General features: G+C 34.5%; 1 protein-coding gene, 1 long non-coding RNA gene and 1 pseudogene across 10 annotated transcripts in view; 2 read left to right on the plus strand and 1 right to left on the minus strand.

Moving 5' to 3' along the window:
• Positions 1-2,982: 2,982 nt before the first annotated feature.
• On the plus strand, positions 2,983-5,621 carry LOC143228165 (uncharacterized; annotated as a pseudogene). Its single transcript, XR_013015229.1, has 2 exons — positions 2,983-3,358; positions 3,847-5,621. The product of XR_013015229.1 is annotated as an uncharacterized LOC143228165 (transcript).
• Positions 5,622-9,333: 3,712 nt separating this feature from the next.
• The window catches only part of LOC143229960 (uncharacterized), a 164,875-nt gene continuing 147,157 nt past the window's right edge, over positions 9,334-27,051 (minus strand). For all 8 annotated transcript variants that reach the window (XM_076462851.1, XM_076462850.1, XM_076462849.1 and 5 more), the window contains 2 exons: positions 18,214-18,378; positions 9,334-14,828 (listed from right to left, as the gene is read on the minus strand). In XM_076462851.1, coding sequence (XP_076318966.1) covers positions 14,441-14,828; positions 18,214-18,378 — 553 coding nt within the window. In that variant the 3' untranslated portion in view covers positions 9,334-14,440. The remainder of the gene's footprint in view (positions 14,829-18,213; positions 18,379-27,051) is intronic.
• Positions 17,786-23,331, plus strand: LOC143229961 (uncharacterized). The gene is made up of 2 exons (XR_013016137.1): positions 17,786-18,877; positions 22,975-23,331. It is a non-coding gene; the product is annotated as an uncharacterized LOC143229961 (long non-coding RNA).

Raw genomic sequence — 27,051 nt, forward strand, 5'->3', positions numbered from 1 at the left:
CAACACCGCAATTTGTTAAAATTATCGAATATATGTTAAGTAGTTTACAGAAAAGATAGCATATCAGTCATGAAACGGTTTAGTTCCTTTCACCTAAGCGCAGATAGCCCTAGTGTAGCTTTGCGCGAAATTCAAAACCAAACCTTTTACCTAAACACCCAGTTCCAGGTCGCTTTTACATGTTAACAAATATACACAAACCCAACAATCCTGACTGTCCTATTATTTCTAATTATGGTAAGCCTACTGAAAACTTATCAGCTCACGTTAATCGACACATAAAATATATCCTTCCACGTTTGACATCGTGCATTAAAGACATAATACATTTTCAGAACATGATTTCTGACATTAACAATAAAAACTTCCACCAAACACTATTCTCTGTACTGTGTATGTTTCTTCTATCTACACCAACATTCCCCACGATGAAAACTTAAAAGCCCTAGAACCTTCTTTGAGAAAAAATAGATAAAACCAACTCAAATTACTACAGAGTTAGTTGAGCTAGTACTTACATTTAGCGGTTTTGAATTTAATAATGAGTTTTATATTCAAACAACAGACACGGCTTTGGGCACCAAGATGGCGTCAAACTTTGACAATATTTTTATGGAAGACTTCGAGACAAGACTGTTTGAAAACTGCGCAGAGAAATCATTTTGGAGACGTTGCATTGATGTTTATTATTATTGTTTGGGTAAGAGACGAAGATTGATCACTGTCCTTTCATAGACATGTGAACACCTTCCAAAGTTTTATTAAATTTACTATAGACTACTCCACTACCCAAGTAAGTTTATTAGATGTAAACCTAACATTAAAAGATAGGGTTCTACTTTGATTTGTACTAAAAACCAATGGATAAACTACAGTACTTACATAATCAAACCTGTCACCCTCCACACACCAAACACAATATCACATTCAATCAAACACTTAGATTAAAAGGTATGCACTGACGGTAAGAAATATGACCGTCACATTAATTATTTGAAACAGACTATAATTATAAACAAAACACTATCACCCAACAATCTGACAAAACTAGCAATACACCACATGAACCTGGCTTCAAACAATTACCTAAAACAATTTTTTTCTCATGTTTCACCGGTTGTCACTTATCACTCAAAACTATAAAAAAAAAATACTAAGCCAACAGAAGCCAACCTTAGAACAAGAACGAACATTTGCACTTTTCTGCACTATCGTGAACGTAATTCACCTTTTTTGGACAAGTTAGTGACTGGAGATGAAAAATGGATATTTTATAAAAAATATTATGTGCTGCAGACAATGACTCAGTGCAGATAAACTGGCTAAAGCTCATATATATGCAAAAACGGCTCGTTTGGGTTGAGAAAATATTTTACGTAGAAGAGCGAACAACGTTTCGACCTTTTTAGGTCATCGTCAGGTTCACAACTAAGAAGGTCGAAACGTTGTTCGCTCTTCTACGTAAAATATTTTCTCAACCCAAACGAGTCGTTTTGCATATACATTTCTCTACAAGTGGGTTTTCTCGACATCACTGGCTAAAGCACAGCCCAAAATGGACCTCCACCCTAGGAAAGTCTTGTTAAGTGTTTGGTGGGATATTGTTGGTGTGATTAGCTTTGAGTTGCTGCCACTCAATGTAACGATTATATTAGACTTCTATTATAAACAGTTATAGCACTTGAATATTGCACTGAAAGTAAAGAGGCCTGCTTTGATCAATCGTAAAGGTGTTATGTTATACCCGGATAATGCAAGGCCCCATACAGCAAAGATCACATTTACAAAGATTGAAGAGCTAGACTGGGAAAAACTTCTATATTTTGTATATTTCCTTATTCTCCAGACCTCTCTGGAATATTACTTAAGGGATGATCTGATACTAAGTGTGTATGTAATATTAGTGATTGACAGTTTTGTTGCCAAGCGAATATTGATGAACGTTCTAAATCTCGCGTGATTCATATAAAAAGCAGCTAGCGAGAGACAGGAGTTGAAATTTATTGTTGGACAGCTACAGTTAATGTGCTATAGGCCTAGGAAACTTATAACTGTCATTAATGCCTATTAAATGAAAAACTACAGAATTTTACCAGAAACGTTTATAGATTTCGAACTTTACAAGTCGTTTAAATTCAGTGAATTACCTCAGACGTTATTATTTCTACGACGACATTAAATATCTTCATTGATAAAATTTAGCGTATAAACGGCGTCAGGCCAATCAAGCTAGCCTACTTAAGCGAGGTGCGAAAATATTAACTCAGAATTAATTTGTTCGGCGAGGACCTGGATCGTCGGTAAAATATTCAATTATAAACTGGATGTACGATCTGTAAGTTTGTAACACTGTTGTGCATAAATCATTATTTGTAGTAACCATTAGTAATAACCGTTATTATAAATTATATTGTTTTTATGCTTTTATATTAAAATATGTTTAAAAAATGGAAATTATGTATTGTTGTCAAATAAAAAAGTTAATACGTATTAACATTTAATTAACTACTAAGTTCAAATTCAAATTTCCAGATATTTGGAACAGCAATACGTAACGTAATAAATGAGATTCTCATTCTGGATAAATGATAATACGTAACAGAAGCAAATCTGAGCTGGATGTCCACAAAACAGTATCCCAGTATGTGTGAATTTCCTGGTAACTAGTATAAGTGGTTGAGTTTCAATTGTATTAGTTCACCATAACATTCGAAGTAGTCTGTCTAAAGATAGTCGTCTCAACAGTTAGACATGAAAAGGGTATGTATGAATAGAACAAACCAGATTGACCGGTTCTTAAAGTGAAAGGTTAAGTTAAGAAACTCTGACATAGAATTTGAGGAAAGCTAAACATAATATATAGAGGTTTTGCGTGAACCTATTAGTGTCACGTGACCACAACGAGGTTTGTAAACATACCGCCATATTGGGTGGCAAGTATCCCGCATGACTGAACGAGTTGACAACTGCTGTATTCAGTACTATTCACATGTAAATTGCTGCCGCTGGCTTTTCATCACTTGTAGCACACTTGACAGGTGCTGATAAGGCCAGGTATGAGGAAAAAGTGAAGGAACTGGCTGTAGGAGACCCGTATATGCTCCCGCCACGTGTATTTACGCCAGTAATATCCAGCCAAGACAACGTTGTTCAGAGTCAGACTGTTTCCGGAGTAGATCTGCCATATATTACATATGGTGACATTTATATATATTTGATAAACAGGACTTCCACCTATACAAATGAAAGTCTAAAAGGTTACAAAAGCCTTGATGTGTACAAGTACTTTGTGGCAGGATTTGTACAGAATGTCCAGATAACCAGGGCAACGTCGGATAAAGTCATCATTACAGCAAAGGTTTGTACATCATGTTATATTACATACATGTATCATGTACTCTGTATGATAGATTTAACTACATTTTAGACGAAGACTAGATACTGAAGTAAAATAGGGCCCCCATTTTAATAAATGGTTCAATATTATTGTACTACATGTGTACTGACTGTTGTCAAAGCTGTAGCCTAGGAGCACTTCTATACATGTTTGTATAATGATATTAAGATACCTTATTGTCTAGGCTGTTTCAAAACTTAATTTTTGATTTATGATTAATTTTTGGTAAGGAATCAATATATAGATAATAAATAGTGCAAGTAGACATAGACCGTTAAAGCTGGTCAATAGCCATGTTAGGTTTCTGTAAAAATAATTTAATATTTAGCTGTTCTGTTATTTTTTATATTATTTTATTATTTGAGTGACACATGTATCCCAACCTGATACCCAGTTGTCTTTAAAAGGTTATATATATACAACTTAATATTTTCTTTGTTATTTTACAGGTGTGCCACTCTCAGCAGCTAAATGAACCACCACTAAAGCCATGGGTTGCTAGCTGCAGGAATGGAGAGATAATATCTTCCCACTGCACCTGCAAGGCTAGACTAGGTGAAGTCTGCTCCCACGTAGCAGCAACTTTGTTCTACATGGAAGCTGTCGTAAAGAGACATCACAGCACAGCTTGCACATCAATGCCTCGTGAGTGGATTGTGCCATCCAGAGAAAAGGGACACTTAAAGCAGGTCACAGACATGGACTTCACAAGTGTCACAACAACAAAAAAAAAAAAAACTGACCGAGCAGTCTACAACAGCATGCCCCCCAATGACTGAGGAAGAAGTAAAGGCATGCTACCTTGCAATTCAGAACACTGGAGTGAAGTCTGACTTCCTCTCATTGACTAAGGACTATGCAAGACACTATGTGCCTACTGCAGTATTAGTGCCATTGCCACTGCTGCGCAGACATAATCCAATATCAGTGGAAGAGCTAAACCAGGTGTGTGATGACATTTTTACTTCACTGACGATTAGTGTTGAGAAAGCAACAGCTCTTGAGAAGCTGACCAGACAGCAATGGAAAAGTAGGCTATGGCACGATCATCGTGCTGGTAGAATAACAGCCTCAAAATTCAAAGCTGCTTGTCGTACCAGTGTCGCCAGCCCTTCTAAGTCACTTTTGAAACAAATCTGTTACCCCACGCTACCAAATGTTCAACCAAGGCAACAAGATGGGGATGTAAGCATGAAGAACATGCTCGATCATTGTATGTACAATTTAGAAGGACACAGCACCAGCAACTAAAGGTAGTAGACAGTGGGCTATACATTATCCCGCAATACCCTTACCTAGGTTCGACACCTGATGGTCTGGTTGAATGCTTTTGTTGTAGGAAGGGTGTACTTGAAATAAAATGCCCATACTGCAAACGAGGCAAGTCACTGGATAAAGCTGCAGAAGATGGACAGTTTTGCCTGGAAAGGATTGGTGACAAACTCTCACTGAAGAAAAAACCATGCCTATTATAACCAGGTTCAGGGGCAGATGCTTCTAACTGGTGTGAACTATTGTGATTTTGTTGTGTGGACAGATGACCAGCAGTCTCTCCATGTTGAAAGGATTATGCTGGACACTGACTTCATAAATAGAATGGTAGGAGAGCTGGAGACATTCTTTAGACTGTGTGTTCTACCTGAGCTCGTGGGGCAGAATATCACGCATGTAAGTTTCAATTTATTCAGCCTGGCTATAGATAAATTATACATACCTGACACAAAATGTTTACTACAAAGTCTGGTGTGCTCTGTGGGTGTCCAGTTTTTCCTGTTGACAGCTGCAATCCATCGTCTTCTTCGGTCGGGATCTTTAGGAAATCTGTAGTATGACACATTTGTCCATGTCGATGTGAACAGTTAAATGCACAACACGAGTGTACCATCGCGCACTTTTGACTATGAATCACCCTTGTGTTGGAATATAAACACGCCGAGCGTGCCACCCATCATGGTGGTCAGTATTAACTAGGTCAAGAGTGACGTCACATGATAACCTCTATAGTTTTAAATCACAACGGTGTAGTAAATGTTTAGACTTGTGCTAGAGTATGTAAAGTTAAAATAACTAGTTATTTATATGCCTAAAGAAACTTCATTGATTATGTGATCTATACCGAGTTAACGAGCACTGACACTGTGGTAACTGATTAATACAACATAACTTTTAGTTAATAATAGGTATGAAACGTTAAATGCTTAAGATAATTAAAAGTGTGTAGATAGTCCTTGTGTGATTATATTCAGAATTTTGAAATAGCTTACAGAACCGTTATTTCGAATATTTCACATTTAACTCATCTGTTATGGAATCTATCTATATATATATATATTACAACCATAAATTTTAAGCCATAAACACATTAAAATTAAACAAAATACGCTGCATATTTTTAAAAGTATCCTAGGGTACAAGTTACAACGTGGGATTATAAAATATATCCCAGGTTTTGGAGGTGACTGTGTAAGTAGGACCCACATTTTGGTGGGGATACACCGTCTATCAGTCTTAACCTCCAATTCGATAGTCTCACAAAAGATTAGAAATTTAGAAATTAGGAGAGCGAGATGTGGGTGCTCAAGCCCACTACGTCTCACATTATTTTATTCGTCCATTTATCACTTTTCTCAATAAATAGGTAAACTAATGATTACATTATTATATCATAATTTCAGTAAAAATTAAATTTGTAACACGATTTTTCAGATTTTGCTAAAGTTAAAATAAGTTATTCTGAAACGTTCGAACCTTGTAAATGAATTGTTTTATGAACAGTCTTCCCTTTCATTAGTAGCCCTCGTATAGTTTTATACAAAATTCAAGAAATAAACATGAAGTGTCAGCATCCCCACAAGATCAGTTACCTTACAGCTCACCTACCATACCATCCTGTACAAGTAGTAAAACCACTATAGTTCCAGTATCTCTTGCATCAGTTACCTTACAGCTCACCTACCATATCATCCTGTACAAGTAGTAAAACCACTATAGTTCCAGTATCTCTTGCATCAGTTACCTTACACCTCACCTACCATACCATCCTGTACAAGTAGTAAAACCACTATAGTTCCAGTATCTCTTGCATCAGTTACCTTACAGCTCACCTACCATACCATCCTGGATGGACAAGGATAAGAAGTTCTTCAACCAAAACCCACTTCAAATACATGAAAACATCATATTTTATACATTACTCTTAGTTAATCCAAACCATCGGTAAAACAATGCAAGTTCTGAAAAGCTGCAGAATTTTAATTTTGTTTCGGACTGGAGAGAGTTTTTTAACATACAATTTTTGAACGATCAGTGGACACCCCATCGCTGCCAACAACATGAATAGTATAATGCAGTATGCAAACATCTAATGTGAAGACAGTCATAGATCTGTCTTCATTGTCCTGTTTTACCTGTCAATTGCAAGAAACTAAATGTAATGTATTATAATCCAATGGGGACTTTTTCACTAATCAATACTTTAATTTATACATGATAGTGGAAAGACGTAAGTGCATGTAATGTTGACTGCCAACCATAGTCCACACAAAACCTTGTCCTTCCTCCATTCTTCAATAGAGATGACCAAACATTATTTTAAGGTTGTTTTATCCAATCCTTTAACATCTCCACGATTTTAGCACCGGCAGTTCCAAGTAACCATTCACAGTGTTTGTTTCATGAGATGTACATGACTTGTATTGATTATTTCTTTGTTTTGAATTTCACGCAAAGCTACACGAGGACTATCTGCGCTAGCCATCCCTAATTTAGCAGTGCAAGACTAGAGGAAAGGCAGCTAGTCATCACCACTCACTGCCACTTCTTGGTAGCCCAAGCTACTCTTTTACCAACGAATAATGGAATTGACCTTCACATTATAATGTCCCCATGGTTGAAATGGCGAGCATTTTTGTCCGACCGGTATTCCAATCCGCGACCCTTGGATTACAAGTCGAACGCCTTAACGCACCTGGTCATGTCGGGTCAGTTGACAGTGACAAACTTATGATGCTACTCTGTTAGTACAGAATATCATACAGAAAAATTTGTATTAAGGGCAATAATCGTTACTTTGATGCAGAAATGATAACCAAGAAACCATGTAGTGCTACAAATGTGGTGCTAACTAATTTATTCATTAGAAAAAGACACTGAACTGGTGATTAAATAAATTGTGATGTTTACATCTAGCAAAGAGAGAAATACACTAGACTAGTGATTAAATAAATAGTAATGTTTACATCTAACAAAGAGAGAAAGACACTAGACTAGTGATTAAATAAATAGTAATGTTTATATCTAACAAAGAGAGAAAGACACTAGACTAGGGATAAAATAAATAGTAATGTTTACATCTAGCAAAGAGAGAAAGACACTAGACTAGTGATTAAATAAATAGTAATGTTTACATCTAGCAAAGAGTGAAAGACACTAGACTAGTGATTAAATAAATAGTAATGTTTACATCTAGCAAAGAGAGAAAGACACTAGACTAGTGATTAAATAAATAGTAATGTTTACATCTAGCAAAGAGAGAAAGACACTAGACTAGTGATTAAATAAATAGTGATGTTTACATCTAACAAAGAGAAAGACACTAGACTAGTGATTAAATAAATAGTAATGTTTACATCTAACAAAGAGAGAAAGACACTAGACTAGTGATTAAATAAATAGTAATGTTTACATCTAGCAAAGAGAAAAAGACACTAGACTAGTGATTAAATAAATAGTAATGTTTACATCTAACAAAGAGAAAGACACTAGACTAGTGATTAAATAAAAAGAATAAATAGTAATGTTTACATCTAACAAAGAGAAAGACACTAGACTAGTGATTAAATAAATAGTGATGTTAACATCTAGCAAAGAGAGAAAGACACTAGACTAGTGATTAAATAAACAGTGATGTTAACATCTAACAAAGAGAGAAAGACACTAGACTAGTAATTAAATAAATAGTAATGTTTAAATCTAACAAAGAGAAAGACACTAGACTAGTGATTAAATAAATAGTAATGTTTACATCTAACAAAGAGTGACAGACACTGGACTAGTGATTAAATAAACACTGATGTTTACATCTAACAAAGAGTGACAGACACTGGACTAGTGATTAAATAAACACTGATGTTTACATCTAACAAAGAGAGAAAGACACTAGACTAGTGATTAAATAAATAGTAATGTTTATATCTAACAAAGAGTGACAGACACTGGACTAGTGATAAAATAAGTAGTAATGTTTACATCTAACAAAGAGAAAGACACTAGACTAGTGATTAAATAAATAGTAATGTTTACATGTAACAAAGAGAAAGACACAAGACTAGTGATTAAATAAATAGTAATGTTTAGATCTAACAAAGAGAAAGACACTAGACTGGTGATTAAATAAATAGTAATGTTTACATCTAACAAAGAGAAAGACACTAGACTAGTGATTAAATAAATAGTGAAGTTTATATCTAATAAATAGAAAGACACTAGACTAGTGATTAAATAAATAGTAATGTTTACATCTAACAAAGAGAAAGATACTGGACTAGTGATAAAATAAATAGTAATGTTTACATCTAACAAAGAGAAAGACACTAGACTAGTGATTAAATAAATAGTGATGTTTACATCCAGCCCAGAGTGACAGACACTGGACTAGTGATTAAATATGGATGATTATATCTAGTCATAATTGAAAGACACTCTATTCATGATTAAAGAATGATGTTTACATCTAGCAAAGAGAGAAGGACACTGAACTGGTGATTAAATGTGGATGATTATATCTAGTCAAGAGTGAAAGACACTGAACTAGTCATCACTACATATTACGGGCATTGAAACAATAGTGTGTATTTTGATCTTATAACCCTATATTTTCTTGATAAAACTGAATTCCAGAGTAAACCTAGAAGAAAATAAAACATTTCAAAACTCTGCAGTCATTATGAATAACTTTAATTCAATAATTTCTGTAAGTACAGTGAGACTGGCATACAGCACAAAACAATAGAATAAACACCATTATCAGAAAGTCATTTGATAGTGATAACATGAAGTCCAATTAATAACAATTAGTTAAACCAGCATTCAACCTTGGGTGTAAATAAATATAACTTTATTTGGCTAATCATACAAAGTGAAATACAGAGGGTAAAGACAATTTACTTTTAAATAGTATTGCTGTATATGAAAATTTTCTAATAAATTTTAAAAGGATTTAGAAAGGTATTTCTGAAGGAACTGAAAATACATTTATAGAGTAACTTTGATTTGCATAACAAACCATTAAAGATAACCAATATTTTGATAGGTTTTGGAACATTGGTTAGAATTTTACATATTTAAATAATCCAATTCCACTGCTGGAATCATATGATTTATAATATTGCTTAGATAAAATTATTCATGTTACCACTGTTTCATGATTCCAATTAATTATGCCTCTGTTTATGTAATTTCATCAATATTTCTACTGCTTAACTAATGCAGTTCATATTATCACTGTCTGAACATTGTTTCACATCATTAAGCTCTTAAGGACTGGCTGTAATGCAAGTTGAGTTACATAAAACAAGCATATGTTGAGAACTATGAATATGAGCTGATTAGCGAGGACAGGAGGATAACAGTAATTAAATGGTTGAAGTCTAATACAAGCTATGATTTCTGTATGACCACAAACCAAAACTGAAGAATCATACCCACTGTGTAAATATTTCAGTTAAGAACAAATCAGGGTAAAATTTAAATAATTCAAAGTTTAAGAAAACTGTCTTTATCTTAATGAGTTTCTGTGAGAAACTACAGAAGTAACTAATAGTAGTATTATACAACACTACCATATAATGTGACACTGTTTAGCACTCCATACAATGCAACTCCTACAATGTAAATAGTGTGATACTATATGACACTTTAACCTAGTGATATTTATTGCCCTGCAACATTGTTTTATAGTGTAACAGTACTCCAATAATGTCATACAGTACTCCAACACAGTGTAGTACTGTAACAGCTATAGGATATAGTAAGATATTACAACAAACTGAGGAAATCCTCCAATACAGTATCACATTAAGTAACACTAAGTCATAGTGAGATACAGTATAACACTTCAACATAATATGATATAGTTCTGCACATCATAAGTAAGATCCTTCCTTACGCTTGTTGTACAATACAACAGTGTCATGCTGTGTATTAAAACATGGCACTAACTCATATACTGCAGGGGTGTATGGTTACTAAAACAATAATAATTCCAGAATATCACAGCTTTCAAACTTACTTCAATAACCACTTGATTACTATATAATAACTAAGGTGAAAATAAACAGGTCCTGATTTTCAGGATGTAAATAATTTATGTCTTGTAGCAAAATTACAATTCATTTTTGGTACAAGTGACTAAAATGCTTGTAGATCACTGTAGTTGCTTCATATTTTTAAACCTGTTTTAGCTACTTTGAAACTAGAAATATATAACTCTTAGCTACAGTGTGGATAAGAGGGAATCATTAATATTTAGACTACTTGACAAGGTGTTGAAAAGCTGACAACAGGATAAACAAACAGGTGTAGAACACTACCCAGTAAACAGTGTCTATTTAGAAAAACTGACCATTAGATGGACATGTTTTAAACATGTATTAAGTCAGTGGATGTGAAGAAAAATTGACCATTAGCTAAACATACACTGTCATAGCATTACAATGTATAAAACTTCTCCCTAGTAAGCACCTGTTGAGATAAACTGACAACAAGTTGGAAGCATGTCAAAACTGTTGTCCACACATGAATGTTGAGAAACACTAGTTATGAGTAAAAACGTAAAGCTGTTATCTAAATGGTCTTTAAAGAAAGCCTGACATTTAGAGAGACATATGGAAAAAAAAGGAAAGAGCAAACACTAGAAACAGAAATGTGTTTATAAGTGCAGAACGTGCATATAAAAAATAGGATATGAAGGACATGTCTCAAAAACTCATTCTAAAACTGGAGATATGATGTGTTAACCTTTAAGTGATGAAATTTTAAACTAATGATTACATACACATTGTCTAGAATGAAAAAACTGTAGAAATGTCAGAGAAACCCCAATGTACACTGCAAGAGATAACAGTGATTATAAAATAAGGACAAAAATTAAAGGTCTTTCACTTGTTTATAAGTCAAAGAAACCTGACCACAACCAGATTAATTATAAGAAATTAGTGAATGACCAACTAACAACATTTATGTTTGAACTTTTATTGAATACAACAAAAACCAGGTCAACTAATTACTATCCACACCTATACAAAATTTAGCCCAAAGCAAACTAATTCATACTTGTGGCCAAATAAGCCCATCAGTTCATATATAATTTTATCTAAAATTATACCAAGTAATATTGAGCAGAACGTAGGTTGTATGGTCTTATAGTCAAAGATTTGTCAGTTTACTATAGGTGTAATTGTATTTCAGTAGAACTAAGCGCTAGTGTCAAATGTTAAGTGTATCAGTTTACTATAAGTCTAACTGTACTTTAATAGAACTAAGCAGTGGACATCAAATGTTAAGCGTATCAGTTTACTATATGCTTAACTATACTTTAAGAGAACTGCTATATGGTCAAATGTTAAGTGTATCAGTTTACTAAAGGTCTAACTGTATTTTAACAGAGTTGTGTACTAAACAGTCACATGTTAAGTATATCAGTTTACTAAAGGTCTAACTGTATTTTAACAGAGTTGTGTATTAAACAGTCATATGTTAAGTATATCAGTTTACTAAAGGTCTAACTGTATCTTAACAGAGTTGTGTACTAAACAGTCACATGTTAAGTATATCAGTTTACTAAAGGTCTAACTGTATCTTCACAGAGTTGTGTACTAAAGTCATATGTTAAGTATATCAGTTTACTAAAGGTCTAACTGTATTTTAACAGAGTTGTGTACTAAACAGTCATATGTTAAGTATATCAGTTTACTAAAGGTCTAACTGTACTTTAACAGAGCTACGTACTAGACAGTCACATGTTACGTGTATGAACTTGCTATAGTTCTAACTGTACTGTAATATATAGTAAAGAAGTAAAATATATGGTCAGTATCTTTTATTTCTTTCTGTACTTGTACCAAGTAACAGTTTTAATAGAGGAATTTTGTAAGGATGTTACATTTTTTCTGGGATATTCTATGTTTGGATTATATAAATGTTAATGTTTCTGCTGTATAATAAAAATATAAAAAGTAATAATACATTTTCTTATATAGTAAGATTGCTGTTTATAGAATAATTAATTGACAGACAATGGAATAGGCCCAACTTTCCAGCTCACAATTATTGCAATGTGAAATGTGGTTATTACTACACAAATGTAATTCAATTTCTTTACTTTACAGAGCCCTCTGTCATTTAAAAAAATGGTGACACTATATACTAACTTTGAACCATTCATGCCTATATAATGTCAGTTTATTCTTTAAAAAACCTATTTGTGGAACGTAAGTTTTTGAGGACAATTTTTGTTTAATAAAATATTTGAAACATTTACCTGTTGATGACCCAGTACTATGGACTGTAAAAATTAAAATAAGTTTATCTACTCTGAAGGTTGCTCTTGTTTTACTATTGAACCCATTACTCAGCGTGAAAGGTATCTCACTAAACGACAACTTCTGAAACTTAGTATGAACTGTTTTTATATTGGTTAGATTGTAGTTCTTTATAGGCCTCTTGATCTATAATGATTATGTTGTATGGATAAAAATAACACTGCTAACGAGATCTATGGGTTACTTTGTAAAACAATAACAACATGACTCAGTTTATAAATGTCTGGTCTTGTTACGTTTGAGCTACTACTTATGCGCTTAACTGGTGAATTAATGTAAGTGTGGACAAAATATACACTTAAGTTCACGAAACTATTTTTATTCTCTTATCTTTTGATTTTATAACATCATTCTGCAGTACTAAAATTCCTAAATCAATCCATAGGGTCAGAATCATCCACCTATAACTAACACCACAGTACTTCTCCACGACCTGTAACCTTTGTTTCTTTTCATATCAGTAATTCTTGAACATCAGTACACCTCTAAACAATCCCTGATATAAAATGTTTTGAGTATAACCACATACTTAAACACTTTTAGCTTCTTTAAGATGTAAGTTAGGTCATCCAAGCTTTAATGTACGTTATTTTTCTCTGTTTGTATTTCACATAATATTAATCTTAAATTTAATACATAAATACTTCTTGGTATCTGATGTGCAGAAAACCTTGCAGTTTTCAGTATTTCCACTCTAACAGTAGCTTACACAACACATACTAGTGTTTTATAAACATTCTCATTTAAAAAAACAATTAATAATGTCATCTGACAATAGGTCAGGGTATATTCTTTTATATGGCAATTGTAATAATAAAATACCATTATCCAATGTACTTCTGGTTCATACATGATTTTTAATTGTATAAAGAAACTAATAAAATAAATTGTTTGGAAAAAATAAGTCATGTTCTTCCATACAGTTGTTTTAACATCGATTACAACTAATCAAAGTGGTATTGGACAGTTTGAGACCCTATGGATGGATTTTGATGTGATAAGTAACTTTTTCTAACACTCAATGCTCGAAGAACAAATTTCTAGGTGGAAGGCCTGAAACAGAAAAAACACCATGCAAAGTGGCTGATGTAAATTAATAGCTGAAGCCTAGAAACATTATATGAACTTATTCTGTTGGATGACACCATGCTTGTAGCTGCTAAGTAACATTCAATTTTCTAACAAATCCATCTCAGTCATTACCAAGGCACACACCAAAATATGATGCTTGACTGCAATAAAACAGCCAACAGTTTAACTCGAGACAATCATACATGGTTTTCAAGATCTCTTCAGAAGTAGCCAACAGAAGAACCAAAGAATATAAAGCAGCGTTTAATGAAACTCATTTTGAGAGTATTATGATTGGTCCAGGCAGATATCCTTCAAAAATAAAATAATGGGATATTTTATGATAATCCACTCTCAATGGACATCATCCTTCTTACTGAATAACACAACATCTGCATTTTGGTTTTTTCTTTATGACAACAGACTCCACTTGAGAGGAGTCAGCTGGTGGTACAACAATTCCATGTTGAACTTCTACAATAGCTGGTTCTGATGGACTTGCAGTTTTTGGTGCATCACCATTCACATCAGCCTTAGCAGAAGTGACACTGTTAGCCACTGATGGCACTATATTTACTTCTTTTGCTTTGTCAACTTCATCCACTGTTGGTTCCTGGACTAAGTCTTCCAGCCCTGAGTCTTCACGCTCTCCTTTGGTAGGAGTTATTGGTTTTCCTTCTTTGATGAGGCAGACTATAGATTCTGCTTCTTTACTTAGGTCTCCATCAGGTCTGAAGGGGTTATCAATCCCATTTTCAGAGCTATTCAACAGAAAGAACAAGTTTACAATGTATATCATCCAATTACATTCTCAGATTATTCATTAAGGTAGTCTGATGCAAGGAAATACTTTTCAGAACCACAGATGAATAAAACTGTTCATAAGGCAAGTTGCTGAGCAACTGTGATGGAAATGGTGATATCAAGAGAAAATTTAATCTATAAATCAACATATCAGATAACTGATACAATAATAATTCAATATGTAGTAAGTACCACAAACACAGTTTCTGTATACAGTAATCAACACTGTAAGTTAACTTATGCATAAGAGTTCACTTCCTACAATCATAAAAAGTAACAAATTAAAACTACTATATATATATAAAAAACAAACAACTTTTACCTTGGATATAAACTTGTACTACTACAAAATTCATTCACAGATGGTTACTATAAAAAGTATACAAGTACAAAACACAAGTTCTCCAAAAATTATTATTTTGAATAGAAACAAATAATGACTATAAAACTTGCACAAAGGTTTCACACTTCATGAATTAACTACCTTTGTGACATAGCTTCAAGCAGTAACTAGTAAACATGTGCTTATTTAAAACACTGGCTGAAAATATTATAGCTATGTTTGCCAAAAGTTTCTTTCTGAAATGATTTATAATAAAATCCTTCGTAAAATTATTAAGAATAGTAAAATGATACCTTCCTTCTTTAACACAATGTCAATATGAGATAATGGTTCCAAATGTTTCCACACCAATATAACATACTTGTCACAAAAATTATTTTAAGAAGCAACCAACTATTTTATGTAACTTATTATAAACTGTCATTAAATACAAGCTGTGTATGAATGAGCACTTTAATCAGCATGTACAGCTTCACTGTATATTGTACATATTTATAAATATATAAATTTTAGTTGTAATGAACACTACCATGACATCTAGATAGATGGTACTGTGCAACTGACCAGATCAAGCAGAAATTGACAGTACCGTACGACATCCGTGGAGCTGACCACATCGAGCGGTAATTGACAGTACCGTACGACATCCGTGCAGCTGACCACATCGAGCGGTAATTGACAGTACCGTACGACATCCGTGCAGCTGACCACATCGAGCGGTAATTGACAGTACCGTACGACATCCGTGCAGCTGACCGCATCGAGCGGTAATTGACTGTACCTAACGACATCCGTGCAGCTGGCCGCATCTAGCGGTAATTGACAGTACCGTACGACATCCGTGCAGCTGGCCGCATCTAGCGGTAATTGACAGTACCGTACGACATCCGTGCAGCTGGCCGCATCTAGCGGTAATTGACAGTACTGTACGACATCCGTGCAGCTGGCCACATCAAGCTGTAATTCACATTACTGTATGACATCTCTGCAGCTTGCCACATCAAGCTGTAATTCACATTACTGTATGACATCTGTGCAGCTGGCCACATCAAGCTGTAATTAACATTACTGTATGACATCTACACTATTGATTACATAAAGTAATAATTAAGCCACTGTTTGACTCCTATGTAAGTAGTGACTCTTTATGTTATAATTAACTCTATTATTTGTGTTATTTTTCATGCTAGTTCTGAAGAAGAAATTAATATTAATACAAACTTTGTATTCAGATTATTATGTAACAGTTAACATTGGAGTTATTCAGGTACATATACTGTTAGATAATTAATTGAAACATATACTATGAAACACTGTAACAACAGCCTGTATATATAGTCATTAACACTAAACTAAACCATCAGGTATCTTCTCTGTCCTTACTAATAACAATATACTGAAAATACTACCAAGTGTTTCAAGTGGTTTCCCAGCCATACTGAAGAAACCCTATACTATTTAAATTGCTCTGTAAACTAAATGTATACGATAAATTTGCAACAGTTTTACTTGATTTTTTTAACAATAAATATTTATTTTTATAACATTTTTTCATTTTAAGAACGAAGTACATCCTGTGAAATGTAATAATGCCACTGGTATGTAAATTATAAATATGTAATCTACAAAAAAGTGTGTAACTATTTTTAAGTTAGATAACTTGAAATGAAAAATCGAAATAATCATCGAATTTATATGTAAGTTTTGTAAAACACATGCATAATAATACAGCTAAAACTAACAATTTATAATAATGCTCATTTCTAACTAACTAATTTTTAATACGGGTTTCCCTCTTTCCTTTAATATCCTATTAACCACACCTTTCTCTCGGTACTGTAACGTAGTAAAGTCGCAATCGAGCATCTACGTGGCTCGCCATTTCAGTTTTCACTTCTCAGGTGAAAGTAGGCCTACCAATATCATTGCACGATGGTACTTCACGGCACTACCGAGGAGTAATACAACGCAAACACGTTTAACAGTAGGTTTTGTGACAATCACACACAAAAAAATGAAAAGGCAAACATGACAAATCAGGAAGTTTTTGTTCATACAAGATTAAAAGTATGCATCGTCACTCAGTTCAAGATCAAAGATACATCTCTCTGCGCAAGTACACAAGCATTAGCTTACTCCTGTACCCTGGATAACAGAGAGTTAAGAGATGATTAAATGAGGTTTAACAATTGCCAACAAAGCCAATATCGCCCTTTATCACGTACTGAAATATTTTGGAAAAGATAATCGCTAACTGAATTATAGTCACTTCTTGGAAAAACTTCGAATCACGATGTTATTAAAACACCGTAAAAAGACATTGACAAAATATCTACAATTATAAAACAAGACATTCATAACATAACTGACTGATTCTGGGCTCCTTATGTGGGTAAGCAGCGCCGCCACGGGTGCGGCTTACGGAGAATGCGTCTTTCTCCGTGCGTGGTTCGTGCAGTATATAGAAGCAAGAATATCCTGTGTGCGCAACACCACAGTGATGGTACAGCGCTATTTATAACAGACCAACATGCCAAACTGTCGAAATTTTTGCTACTTTCCTAGTCAGTCGAGGCTAGAAAAGCAGATAAGATTCGCTTTACATGTGTTACTTCATCGTTCGGGCGCAAACTTTCGGAAAATTGTTTTCTGTTATCGTGTGAGAAAAAATATACCAATAGCGGTTATAGGCCAGTTTTAGGGTAGATAACGAAATATACAGCCAGAATACATCGGTACTTTCCATACATCAGGTAAAAATCAGCCAGCCAACTTTGAATACGACTATTTCTCTCCAACTAACAGCCAGAGTGAGAAGGCTGACAACGATATACTATCAGACAGCTACATGTGAATATGTCATATAACTCTACGAGTAATACCATACAAGTCTTCATTAAGAAATTAACAAAAAAAGTTTTGCACACCAAGGACGGCACAATTACTTGAATTTAGAGATAAATGCAGACGCTGAAAATATTTATTCGTATTGATCTTACCTTTTCTTAGGTCCATAAGATGGCGCTTCAGTTGATGGTGTGGAAGTCATGTTAGAAGGAATGATGAAGTCGAAAGGAAATTTCGTGGATTCTGGTGTGAGGACTAAAACAGGCTTCTGAGATTCAAAGAGCGAGACTCGAACTCGAGAGGGAGAAAGGCCTTCACTGCAAAAAAGACAGATAGTACAGGGAATAAGACTAAGTTTTCTTTATTTGAAGTCACACCATAAGTAGTATTATTAACACAGCAAGGATTCATGGAAATTAAGTCAAGAGTAGACACATTTCACGTTCAGCCATCAATACTTTAGAACACATTTCATTTGTCCTGACTGTCAGTCTTATTAGGAGAATGATAAAAAGACATATTTTAGATGCAAAGAATCTTTTATTTGTGCGAGTTTTATCAGCAATGTCTGATGCTAAACCAGAATTTCTAATGTGATTTTTCTGATAAGTGCTGTTACCGTTTTTGTGTGTGGTATCCGGCTTGAAAGTCTAATGTTTTATAATAGAAGTTCTGATATCCGTGAAAATATGTGTGGTTTTCAAGCAGAAGTAATGTTGGTGTGAAACAGATATTGAAGTAATGTTGGTAATCAAACGGATACTAAAGTAATGCTGGTATCAAAGATATTGATGTTGGTGTCAAACAGATATTGAGGTAATGTTGATGTCACACGGATATTGAAGTAGTGATAGTAATTAAATGGATATTAAAGTAATGTTGGTGTCAAACGGATATTATTTTACAGAACTCTAACCACCTTTCAGTAATGGTTTCTGACAGAATGTCCGATTCTCTTCATAATCGCCAGTGCATGGTATATTTGCTTTTATCTTACGTATACTGTATTTGCATAAGTTGTTTCTAGTTTCTGAAATCGCGCTGTGAATTTATTGTTTCACATATTAAATTATAGTTAGACCTTTTGGCTAGAAAGGGACATGTCGATTTTCTGTACGTTTGTTTTCTTTTAGCCAAAATCTGGGCAGCGGGGCATCTACACTGAGCCCAATATAAAGGACGGTACCCCGAATTTTAGCGTTATAAATCCTCAAGCTTCTCGTAAGCTAGCGAATATTCGATTTTCAGCGAAAGTTTTCGCATGGTTTGTTTGAACGTAAAAATCGAACAATGGGCTTTTTGTAGCGCGGAAATTCAACCCTGTATTTTAGGTTTATTAGAACCAAAGGCATGAACCACGCAGTAACAATAAAGTGAGCTTTATAAGAACCAAAGGCATGAACAACGCAGTAACAATAAAGTGAGCTTTATTAGAACCAAATGCATGAACCACGCAGTAACAATAAAGTGAACCAAAGGCATGAACCACGCAGTAACAATAAAGTGAACCAGAGGCATGAACCACGCAGTAACAATAAAGTGAGCTTTATTAGAACCAAAGGCATGAACCACGCAGTAACAATAAAGTGAGCTTTATTAGAACCAAAGGCATGAACCACGCAGTAACAATAAAGTGAACCAGAGGCATGAACCACGCAGTAACAATAAAGTGAGCTTTATTAGAACCAAAGGCATGAACCACGCAGTAACAATAAAGTGAACCAGAGGCATGAACCACGCAGTAACAATAAAGTGAACCAGAGGCATGAACCACGCAGTAACAATAAAGTGAACCAAAGGTATGAACCACGCAGTAACAATAAAGTGAACCAGAGGCATGAACCACGCAGTAACAATAAAGTGAACCAGAGGCATGAACCACGCAGTAACAATAAAGTGAACCAGAGGCATGAACCACGCAGTAACAATAAAGTGAACCAAAGGTATGAACCACGCAGTAACAATAAAGTGAACCAGAGGCATGAACCACGCAGTAACAATAAAGTGAACCAGAGGCATGAACCACGCAGTAACAATAAAGTGAACCAAAGGCATGAACCACGCAGTAACAATAAAGTGAACCAAAGGCATGAACCACGCAGTAACAATAAAGTGAACCAGAGGTATGAACCACGCAGTAACAATAAAGTGAACCAAAGGCATGAACCACGCAGTAACAATAAAGTGAGCTTTATTAGAACCAAAGGCATGAACCACGCAGTAACAATAAAGTGAACCAAAGGTATGAACCACGCAGTAACAATAAAGTGAACCAAAGGTATGAACCACGCAGTAACAATAAAGTGAACCAAAGGTATGAACCACGCAGTAACAATAAAGTGAACCAGAGGCATGAACCACGCAGTAACAATAAAGTGAACCAGAGGCATGAACCACGCAGTAACAATAAAGTGAACCAGAGGCATGAACCACGCAGAAACAATAAAGTGAACCAGAGGCATGAACCACGCAGTAACAATAAAGTGAACCAGAGGCATGAACCACGCAGAAACAATAAAGTGAACCAGAGGCATGAACCACGCAGTAACAATAAAGTGAACCAGAGGCATGAACCACGCAGTAACAATAAAGTGAACCAGAGGCATGAACCACGCAGTAACAATAAAGTGAACCAAAGGTATGAACCACGCAGTAACAATAAAGTGAACCAAAGGTATGAACCACGCAGTAACAATAAAGTGAACCAGAGGCATGAACCACGCAGTAACAATAAAGTGAACCAGAGGCATGAACCACGCAGTAACAATAAAGTGAACCAAAGGTATGAACCACGCAGTAACAATAAAGTGAACCAGAGGCATGAACCACGCAGTAACAATAAAGTGAACCAAAGGCATGAACCACGCAGTAACAATAAAGTGAACCAAAGGCATGAACCACTCAGTAACAATAAAGTGAACCAAAGGCATGAACCACGCAGTAACAATAAAGTGAACTTTATTAGTTTGTCATCTTACTCTTTATCACAGCTGAACGGGTCTTGTGCAGATTCACCACACGTACTTACTTCGAGATCAGTGTTTCTCAGGAATTGAATGTTTTATTTGAAATGCTGTTTATCAGAACCAACGGAATACATTTATTATCACAAGAGAATAACGTTTGAACTACGTTTATATGTTTTACAGATATTACAAGATTGTTTCACACATAAGAATACACACTGTGTTTGCTTTAATACATGTATATAAATTCGCAAATCTAAAAGTACGTTATTTTGTAATATACTAAAGCTTATACCTTACCTACAAAGACGTGATCTCTGTACAACGTTTTTTTTAAAAAACAAAACACATCACAATACAACTTTATGTTACATAAAAACATTTGAAAAATATACTACTTTTATAAAATTCACCTTTAACACAAATTATGTCTCTCTGTGGCTCGACATGGCCAGGTGGTTAGGGCACTAGGCTTGTAATCTCGAGGTCGCGGGTTCGAATCCCCCTTACACCAATCATTGTCGCCTTTTTTTCAGCCGTGGGGGCGTCACTGTGTGACGGCCGATCCCACTATTCGTTGGCAGAAAAGTAGCCTAAGAGTTGGTGGTAGGTGATAATGGTTTAGTTTGTTTTGAATTTCGCGCAAAGATACATGAGAACTATCTGCGCTAGCCGTCCCTAATTTTGCAGTGTAAGACTAGAGGGAAGGCAGCTAGTCATCACCACCCACCGCCAACTCTTACGCTACTCTTTTACCAACGAATAGCAGGATTCATCCTCACATTGTCGCGGTCCCACGGCTGAAAAGGCGAGCATGTTTGGTGTAACGGGAATTCGAACCATCGACCCTCAGATTACGAGTCGAATGGCTTAATCACCTGACCATGCCAACCCAGGGTGGTAATTACTATCTGCTTTCCCTCTCTAGTCTTACACTGCTAAATTAGGAACAGCTAGCGTTGACAGCCCTTATGTCGCTATGCGCAAAATTAATAAACAATGTCCCTGTGGTGGCTCTACGGTAGACTCAAAACCTCATAATGCTAAAAATTGCGTAGTGCAGCTTCGCACTTAAAATAAAACTCAATATATAAGACCAATACATAAGGATTATCTATGTACAATCGTTGCTAATTTTGAAATGAAACGCAAGAGGAAAAACAGCCAGTCATCAGCATCCACCGCCAACCATTGCGCTACTCTTATCTACCCGAATAGTAGGATTTGATCGTCACACTTGTCACGCACCAACGGCTCTGTTCGTTTCACTTAACTTCATACACTTATGTTAGTTATTCATACCTAATTAATTAGAACATTGTATTTTTATATTATAAATATCAGTCATCGTACGGTTTACATGATCTTTCTAAAACAATTCAACAACATTTACAAATCATATTTAATAATAGTTCCTTTGCAACACAACTACAATACACACGTTAGTTAGCATAATGTTACAATACTGATACAAATCGCTATCCACCATATTTATTCACTTTAACCACAGTGTTGCACGCACGTCACGCTTCGCTTCTTGACCTTGTCTTCCATGTCCTTTTTCACTAATTTAAGATGATAATCATTCAAATCTTCTTCAGTTTTTGTCAAAATGCTTGTTACTGATGATTATAAACTAGATACAATACACTGTTACTATATAAGTTACATTTCTATGTTTATACACACTGTCACGAGTCTGTTCAAGAGTTATCTATTTTAATTATTAATAAAGGTGAAGACAAGATTAACCTTATAATCTTCCATTTATTTATTTGCTTGTCCATAATCTCTGACGCTGTTATCAAACTAATTACCAGCAAATAAAACGGATGTTTTAAGTGCTTTAAACAGAATAGTTTTTTTAGAGTTTTATTCTGATTTTGACACTAAAATGTTTTCTAAAAAAGATTTTTAAAATATTCCTGACTTTTCCTGTTGTTCCAGCTGATTCATCAAACGAGCTGTACGAAACTGGAAACGTTGATATGACTCCAAATGTAATTGAAATGGGTGTAGAGAGATCCAAGGTTCAATGTCATTTCTTCGAAAGATGGTATACCTGTTTAACAAATGGTCGTTCCGCCCAAGCGACTGCATGAAAGCATTTTGGATATTAGTTAATGGAAGTCTAACACCTGAAGTATGTTCCACATACCCACTAATGGTACTGCGATTAAAAATGAATACTTTCTCTTTTAATGATAAAATAATGTTGAAAACGTTTCCAACTGTAATAACATATTCTTTCTCTTAGTGCTGATGGATTTCCCAAATAAATCTAAACATTTTATTCCGTGATTCAACCATGTATGGTCTGATTTATGTGTGTGTTTGGTTTCCAAAAACGAGACACTAAACCTAAAACATTTCATAATCAAACTTTGATCTAGATAATACACTTCATACTTCATTGAGTTTTCACTGACAGTAACTTCTGTCGACTGCAAATAATTTATATCATCAGTATCAAATGATAAGTGTAAGACTTGATATCATTTTCTGAAAAAAAAAAAGTTATTTCTTACATTATAAAGAAAAAGTTCTATAGTTAATATAAATAAAAATCCAATTATCAGATCTACTTTAGACACAACTGTCTTGAAAGAAATCGCTGAAGTTCAGACAGACCCCTGAACTACATATAATAAGGTATTTTTATAAATTGGATAACACGTCCAACAAAATCCAATTTTCTGAATATTATTTTATTCAATAGGTGCGACTTACGCTTGTCTGTTTGTTTGTTTTTGATTTCGCACAAAGCTACTCGAGGGCTATCTGTGCTAGCCGTCCCTAATTTAGCACTGTAAGACTAGAGGGAAGGCAGCTAGTCATCACCACCCACAGCCCACTCTTGGGCTACTCTTTTACCAACGAATAGTGGGATTGACCGTCACATTATAACGCTCCCACGGATGAAAGGGCGAGCATGTTTGCCGCGACGGGGATGCGAACCCGCAACCCTCAGATTACGAGTCGCACGCCTTAACACGCTTGGCCATGCCAGGCCTGCAACTTACACTGTCGAATGTTTTATCCAAACATCTAAATTTCAAACAGCTAAACAAAGGTTAGTTTTGGTTTACTAGATTTATTCATACTACGTACGACACATAATAAATGAATCGATATAGAAAAGAGTCGGTCTGGTGGTTAGCGCATTCGACTCGTACGCTGAGTTCGAATCCAGTTTCCGAACATGCAATCCTTTCAATTGAGGCATTTTAATGTGACGGTCAGTCCCACTCTTCGTTGGTGTTGACTAGTTGCTTTTTCATCCTGCTTAGGGACTGCTAACACACGAGTATACTAGAGCTTTGAGCGAAATTCAACAAAGAAATTGCTCTAATGAATAAACTGATTCCTAAAAGGATTCATTCTAGTCATTGTAACCTCAGAATGAACCTTATATTCTATTCATTCATGCGATATTTTTATTTGACACTGTCGTCTCTCTTGTCTAGATATTAACTTCATTACAGTTTTTCATATTTTACAACATTTACCTGTCTCTAGAGATTCATTAAAACCTTCGAAAAAAGAATTATTAACATTAGGCCCAAAGTTTACCAACAAACCATCAGTTCCAAAAAACGTATCTTTCACTTATGATTGGTAAGTAGCAGTTATTTCTGTAATTCTTATAATAACATAAAAACTCTTCAAAACTTACTGGAAACTCGCTAAGCCTTCAAAGAAATAAGCGACAGTTTGGTTCACTGTTCCTTCTTAATATAATGTCTTACAAAATATCAACAATTATAGGACTTATTGTGATTGTCATATTTATAGTTTTTATCTGTTAACAAGGTTTTCCATGTTACAACACAATTTGTCTTAATTTAAGAAAATAAAATACATAGATGTACATTTACCTTATTCTCCAAGTTCACACCTAATGTTTAGGTGTATTTGTACGAAGTTGTTTCAGATAAAATGTATTACCAGTAATAGATAACTTCTTTTAAAAAATATTTTTTTCCTTTGAAATAAATAAGTATGTGCTATGAAACGAGCACACCACGCTTCAATATTCATAAACTGTTATTTATTGTGTATAAAAATCTGTTATAAATTAGACAATTTCAATTCCAAGCATGGTATTTTCCAATAAATTATTATTTGAATTCCATGCTACTTATTACACTTCAAAATTTCTCAATAGCGTAAATTACTGCTGCGTGAGTGAATTCGACAATTATTGTCAATATAAAAGAATTAACATATAACTAACAAATCTAGCCTTCAATGTAATACGTCCTCTTTGGATAGACCAAATATATTATTTATTACTTTGATATAGATACAGAAAACAACAACAAATAAACCACTCCAATTTAAAAACTGTTTAGTATACCAACTTCACGAAATTGATTTCCCGGGATACACAAACAAATTTTGTTCCATACAGTTAAGCACACCAACTTACTACTCTGTATTTCTCTCAGTTACTTTTCACTATATTGTGAACATTTGTAGCATTTTCCACCATAAGTACACGAATAAATACATTTAACTCTTTTGGTCTTGACAATACACGCACACTATTACCTTTATACCTTTATCCCCCCGTGGGAGGGCGTCAAGTCTATGGAAAAAAGTACTAAAATCTAGGGTTCGATTTTCCTCTGTGGAGCAGATAGCCCAGTGCAGCTTTGCCCTAAAACAATTAAACCCATAATAATAACGTAATGTTCTGAATACACCAGATCCATGCTGCGGTGTAGTGTAGAGGTGAAATATATTAGAGTTCAGTTTTCAGGCTTTAATGTAAACATTAGTTTCTTGTAATAGAATACTTTCTGAACTGTGATGCATAACATATATCTTCATCACGTTCAACACTACCATGATTTAATATCTTCATCACGTTCAACACTACCATGATTTAATATCTTCATCACGCTCAACACTACCATGATTTAATATCTTCATCACGTTCAACACTAGCATGATTTAATATCTTCATCACGCACAACACTAGCATGATTTAATATCTTCATCACGCACAACTCTAGCATGATTTAATATCTTCATCACGCTCAACTCTATCATGATTTAATATCTTCATCACGTTCAACACTACCATGATTTAATACCTTCATCACGTTCAACACTACCATGATTTAATATCTTCATCACGTTCAACACTAACATGATTTAATATATCTTCATCACGTTCAACACTAACATGATTTAATATCTTCATCACGTTCAACATTAACATGACTTAATATATCTTCATCACGTTCAACACTAACATGTTTTAATATCTTCGTTACGTTAACACTAACATGTTTTAATATCTCCATTACGTTTTACACTAACACGTTTTAATATCTCCATTACGTTTTACACTAATACGTTTTAATATCTCCATTACGTTTTACACTAATACGTTTTAATATCTCCATTACGTTGTACACTAATATGTTCTACACTAACGTGTAAATTTATCTTAATCATCATTTCTGGCTGAAATTCTTTCATTTTTTTTATAACTCATAAAAGCTGAGATGGTCAATAAAACTTTCATTTAAAACCACAATTCAAGTAACGACTTTTCGACCCACTGAGGTCATCGTGAGGTTACAAATGACCTCAGCAGATTGAAACTATGTTGTTTTGTGTAATTAATTAATTGTTTTAAATACCCATATCAGCTCTCTCATGGACATGTTTTGTGTAATTAATTAATTGTTTTAAATACCCATATCAGCTCTCTCAAGGACATGTTGTTTTGTGTAGTTAGTTAATTGTTTTAAATACCCATATCAGCTCTCTCATGGACATGTTTTGTGTAATTAATTAATTGTTTTAAATACCCATATCAGCTCTCTCATGGACATGTTGTTTTGTGTAATTAATTAATTGTTTTAAATACCCATATCAGCTCTCTCATGGACATGTTGTTTTGTGTAGTTAGTTAATTGTTTTAAATACCCATATCAGCTCTCTCATGGACATGTTGTTTTGTGTAATTAGTTAATTGTTTTAAATACCCATATCAGCTCTCTCATG

The sequence above is a fragment of the Tachypleus tridentatus genome, chromosome 10, assembly GCF_004210375.1.
Source record: "Tachypleus tridentatus isolate NWPU-2018 chromosome 10, ASM421037v1, whole genome shotgun sequence".
NCBI classification, from domain to species: Eukaryota; Metazoa; Arthropoda; class Merostomata; order Xiphosura; family Limulidae; genus Tachypleus; species Tachypleus tridentatus.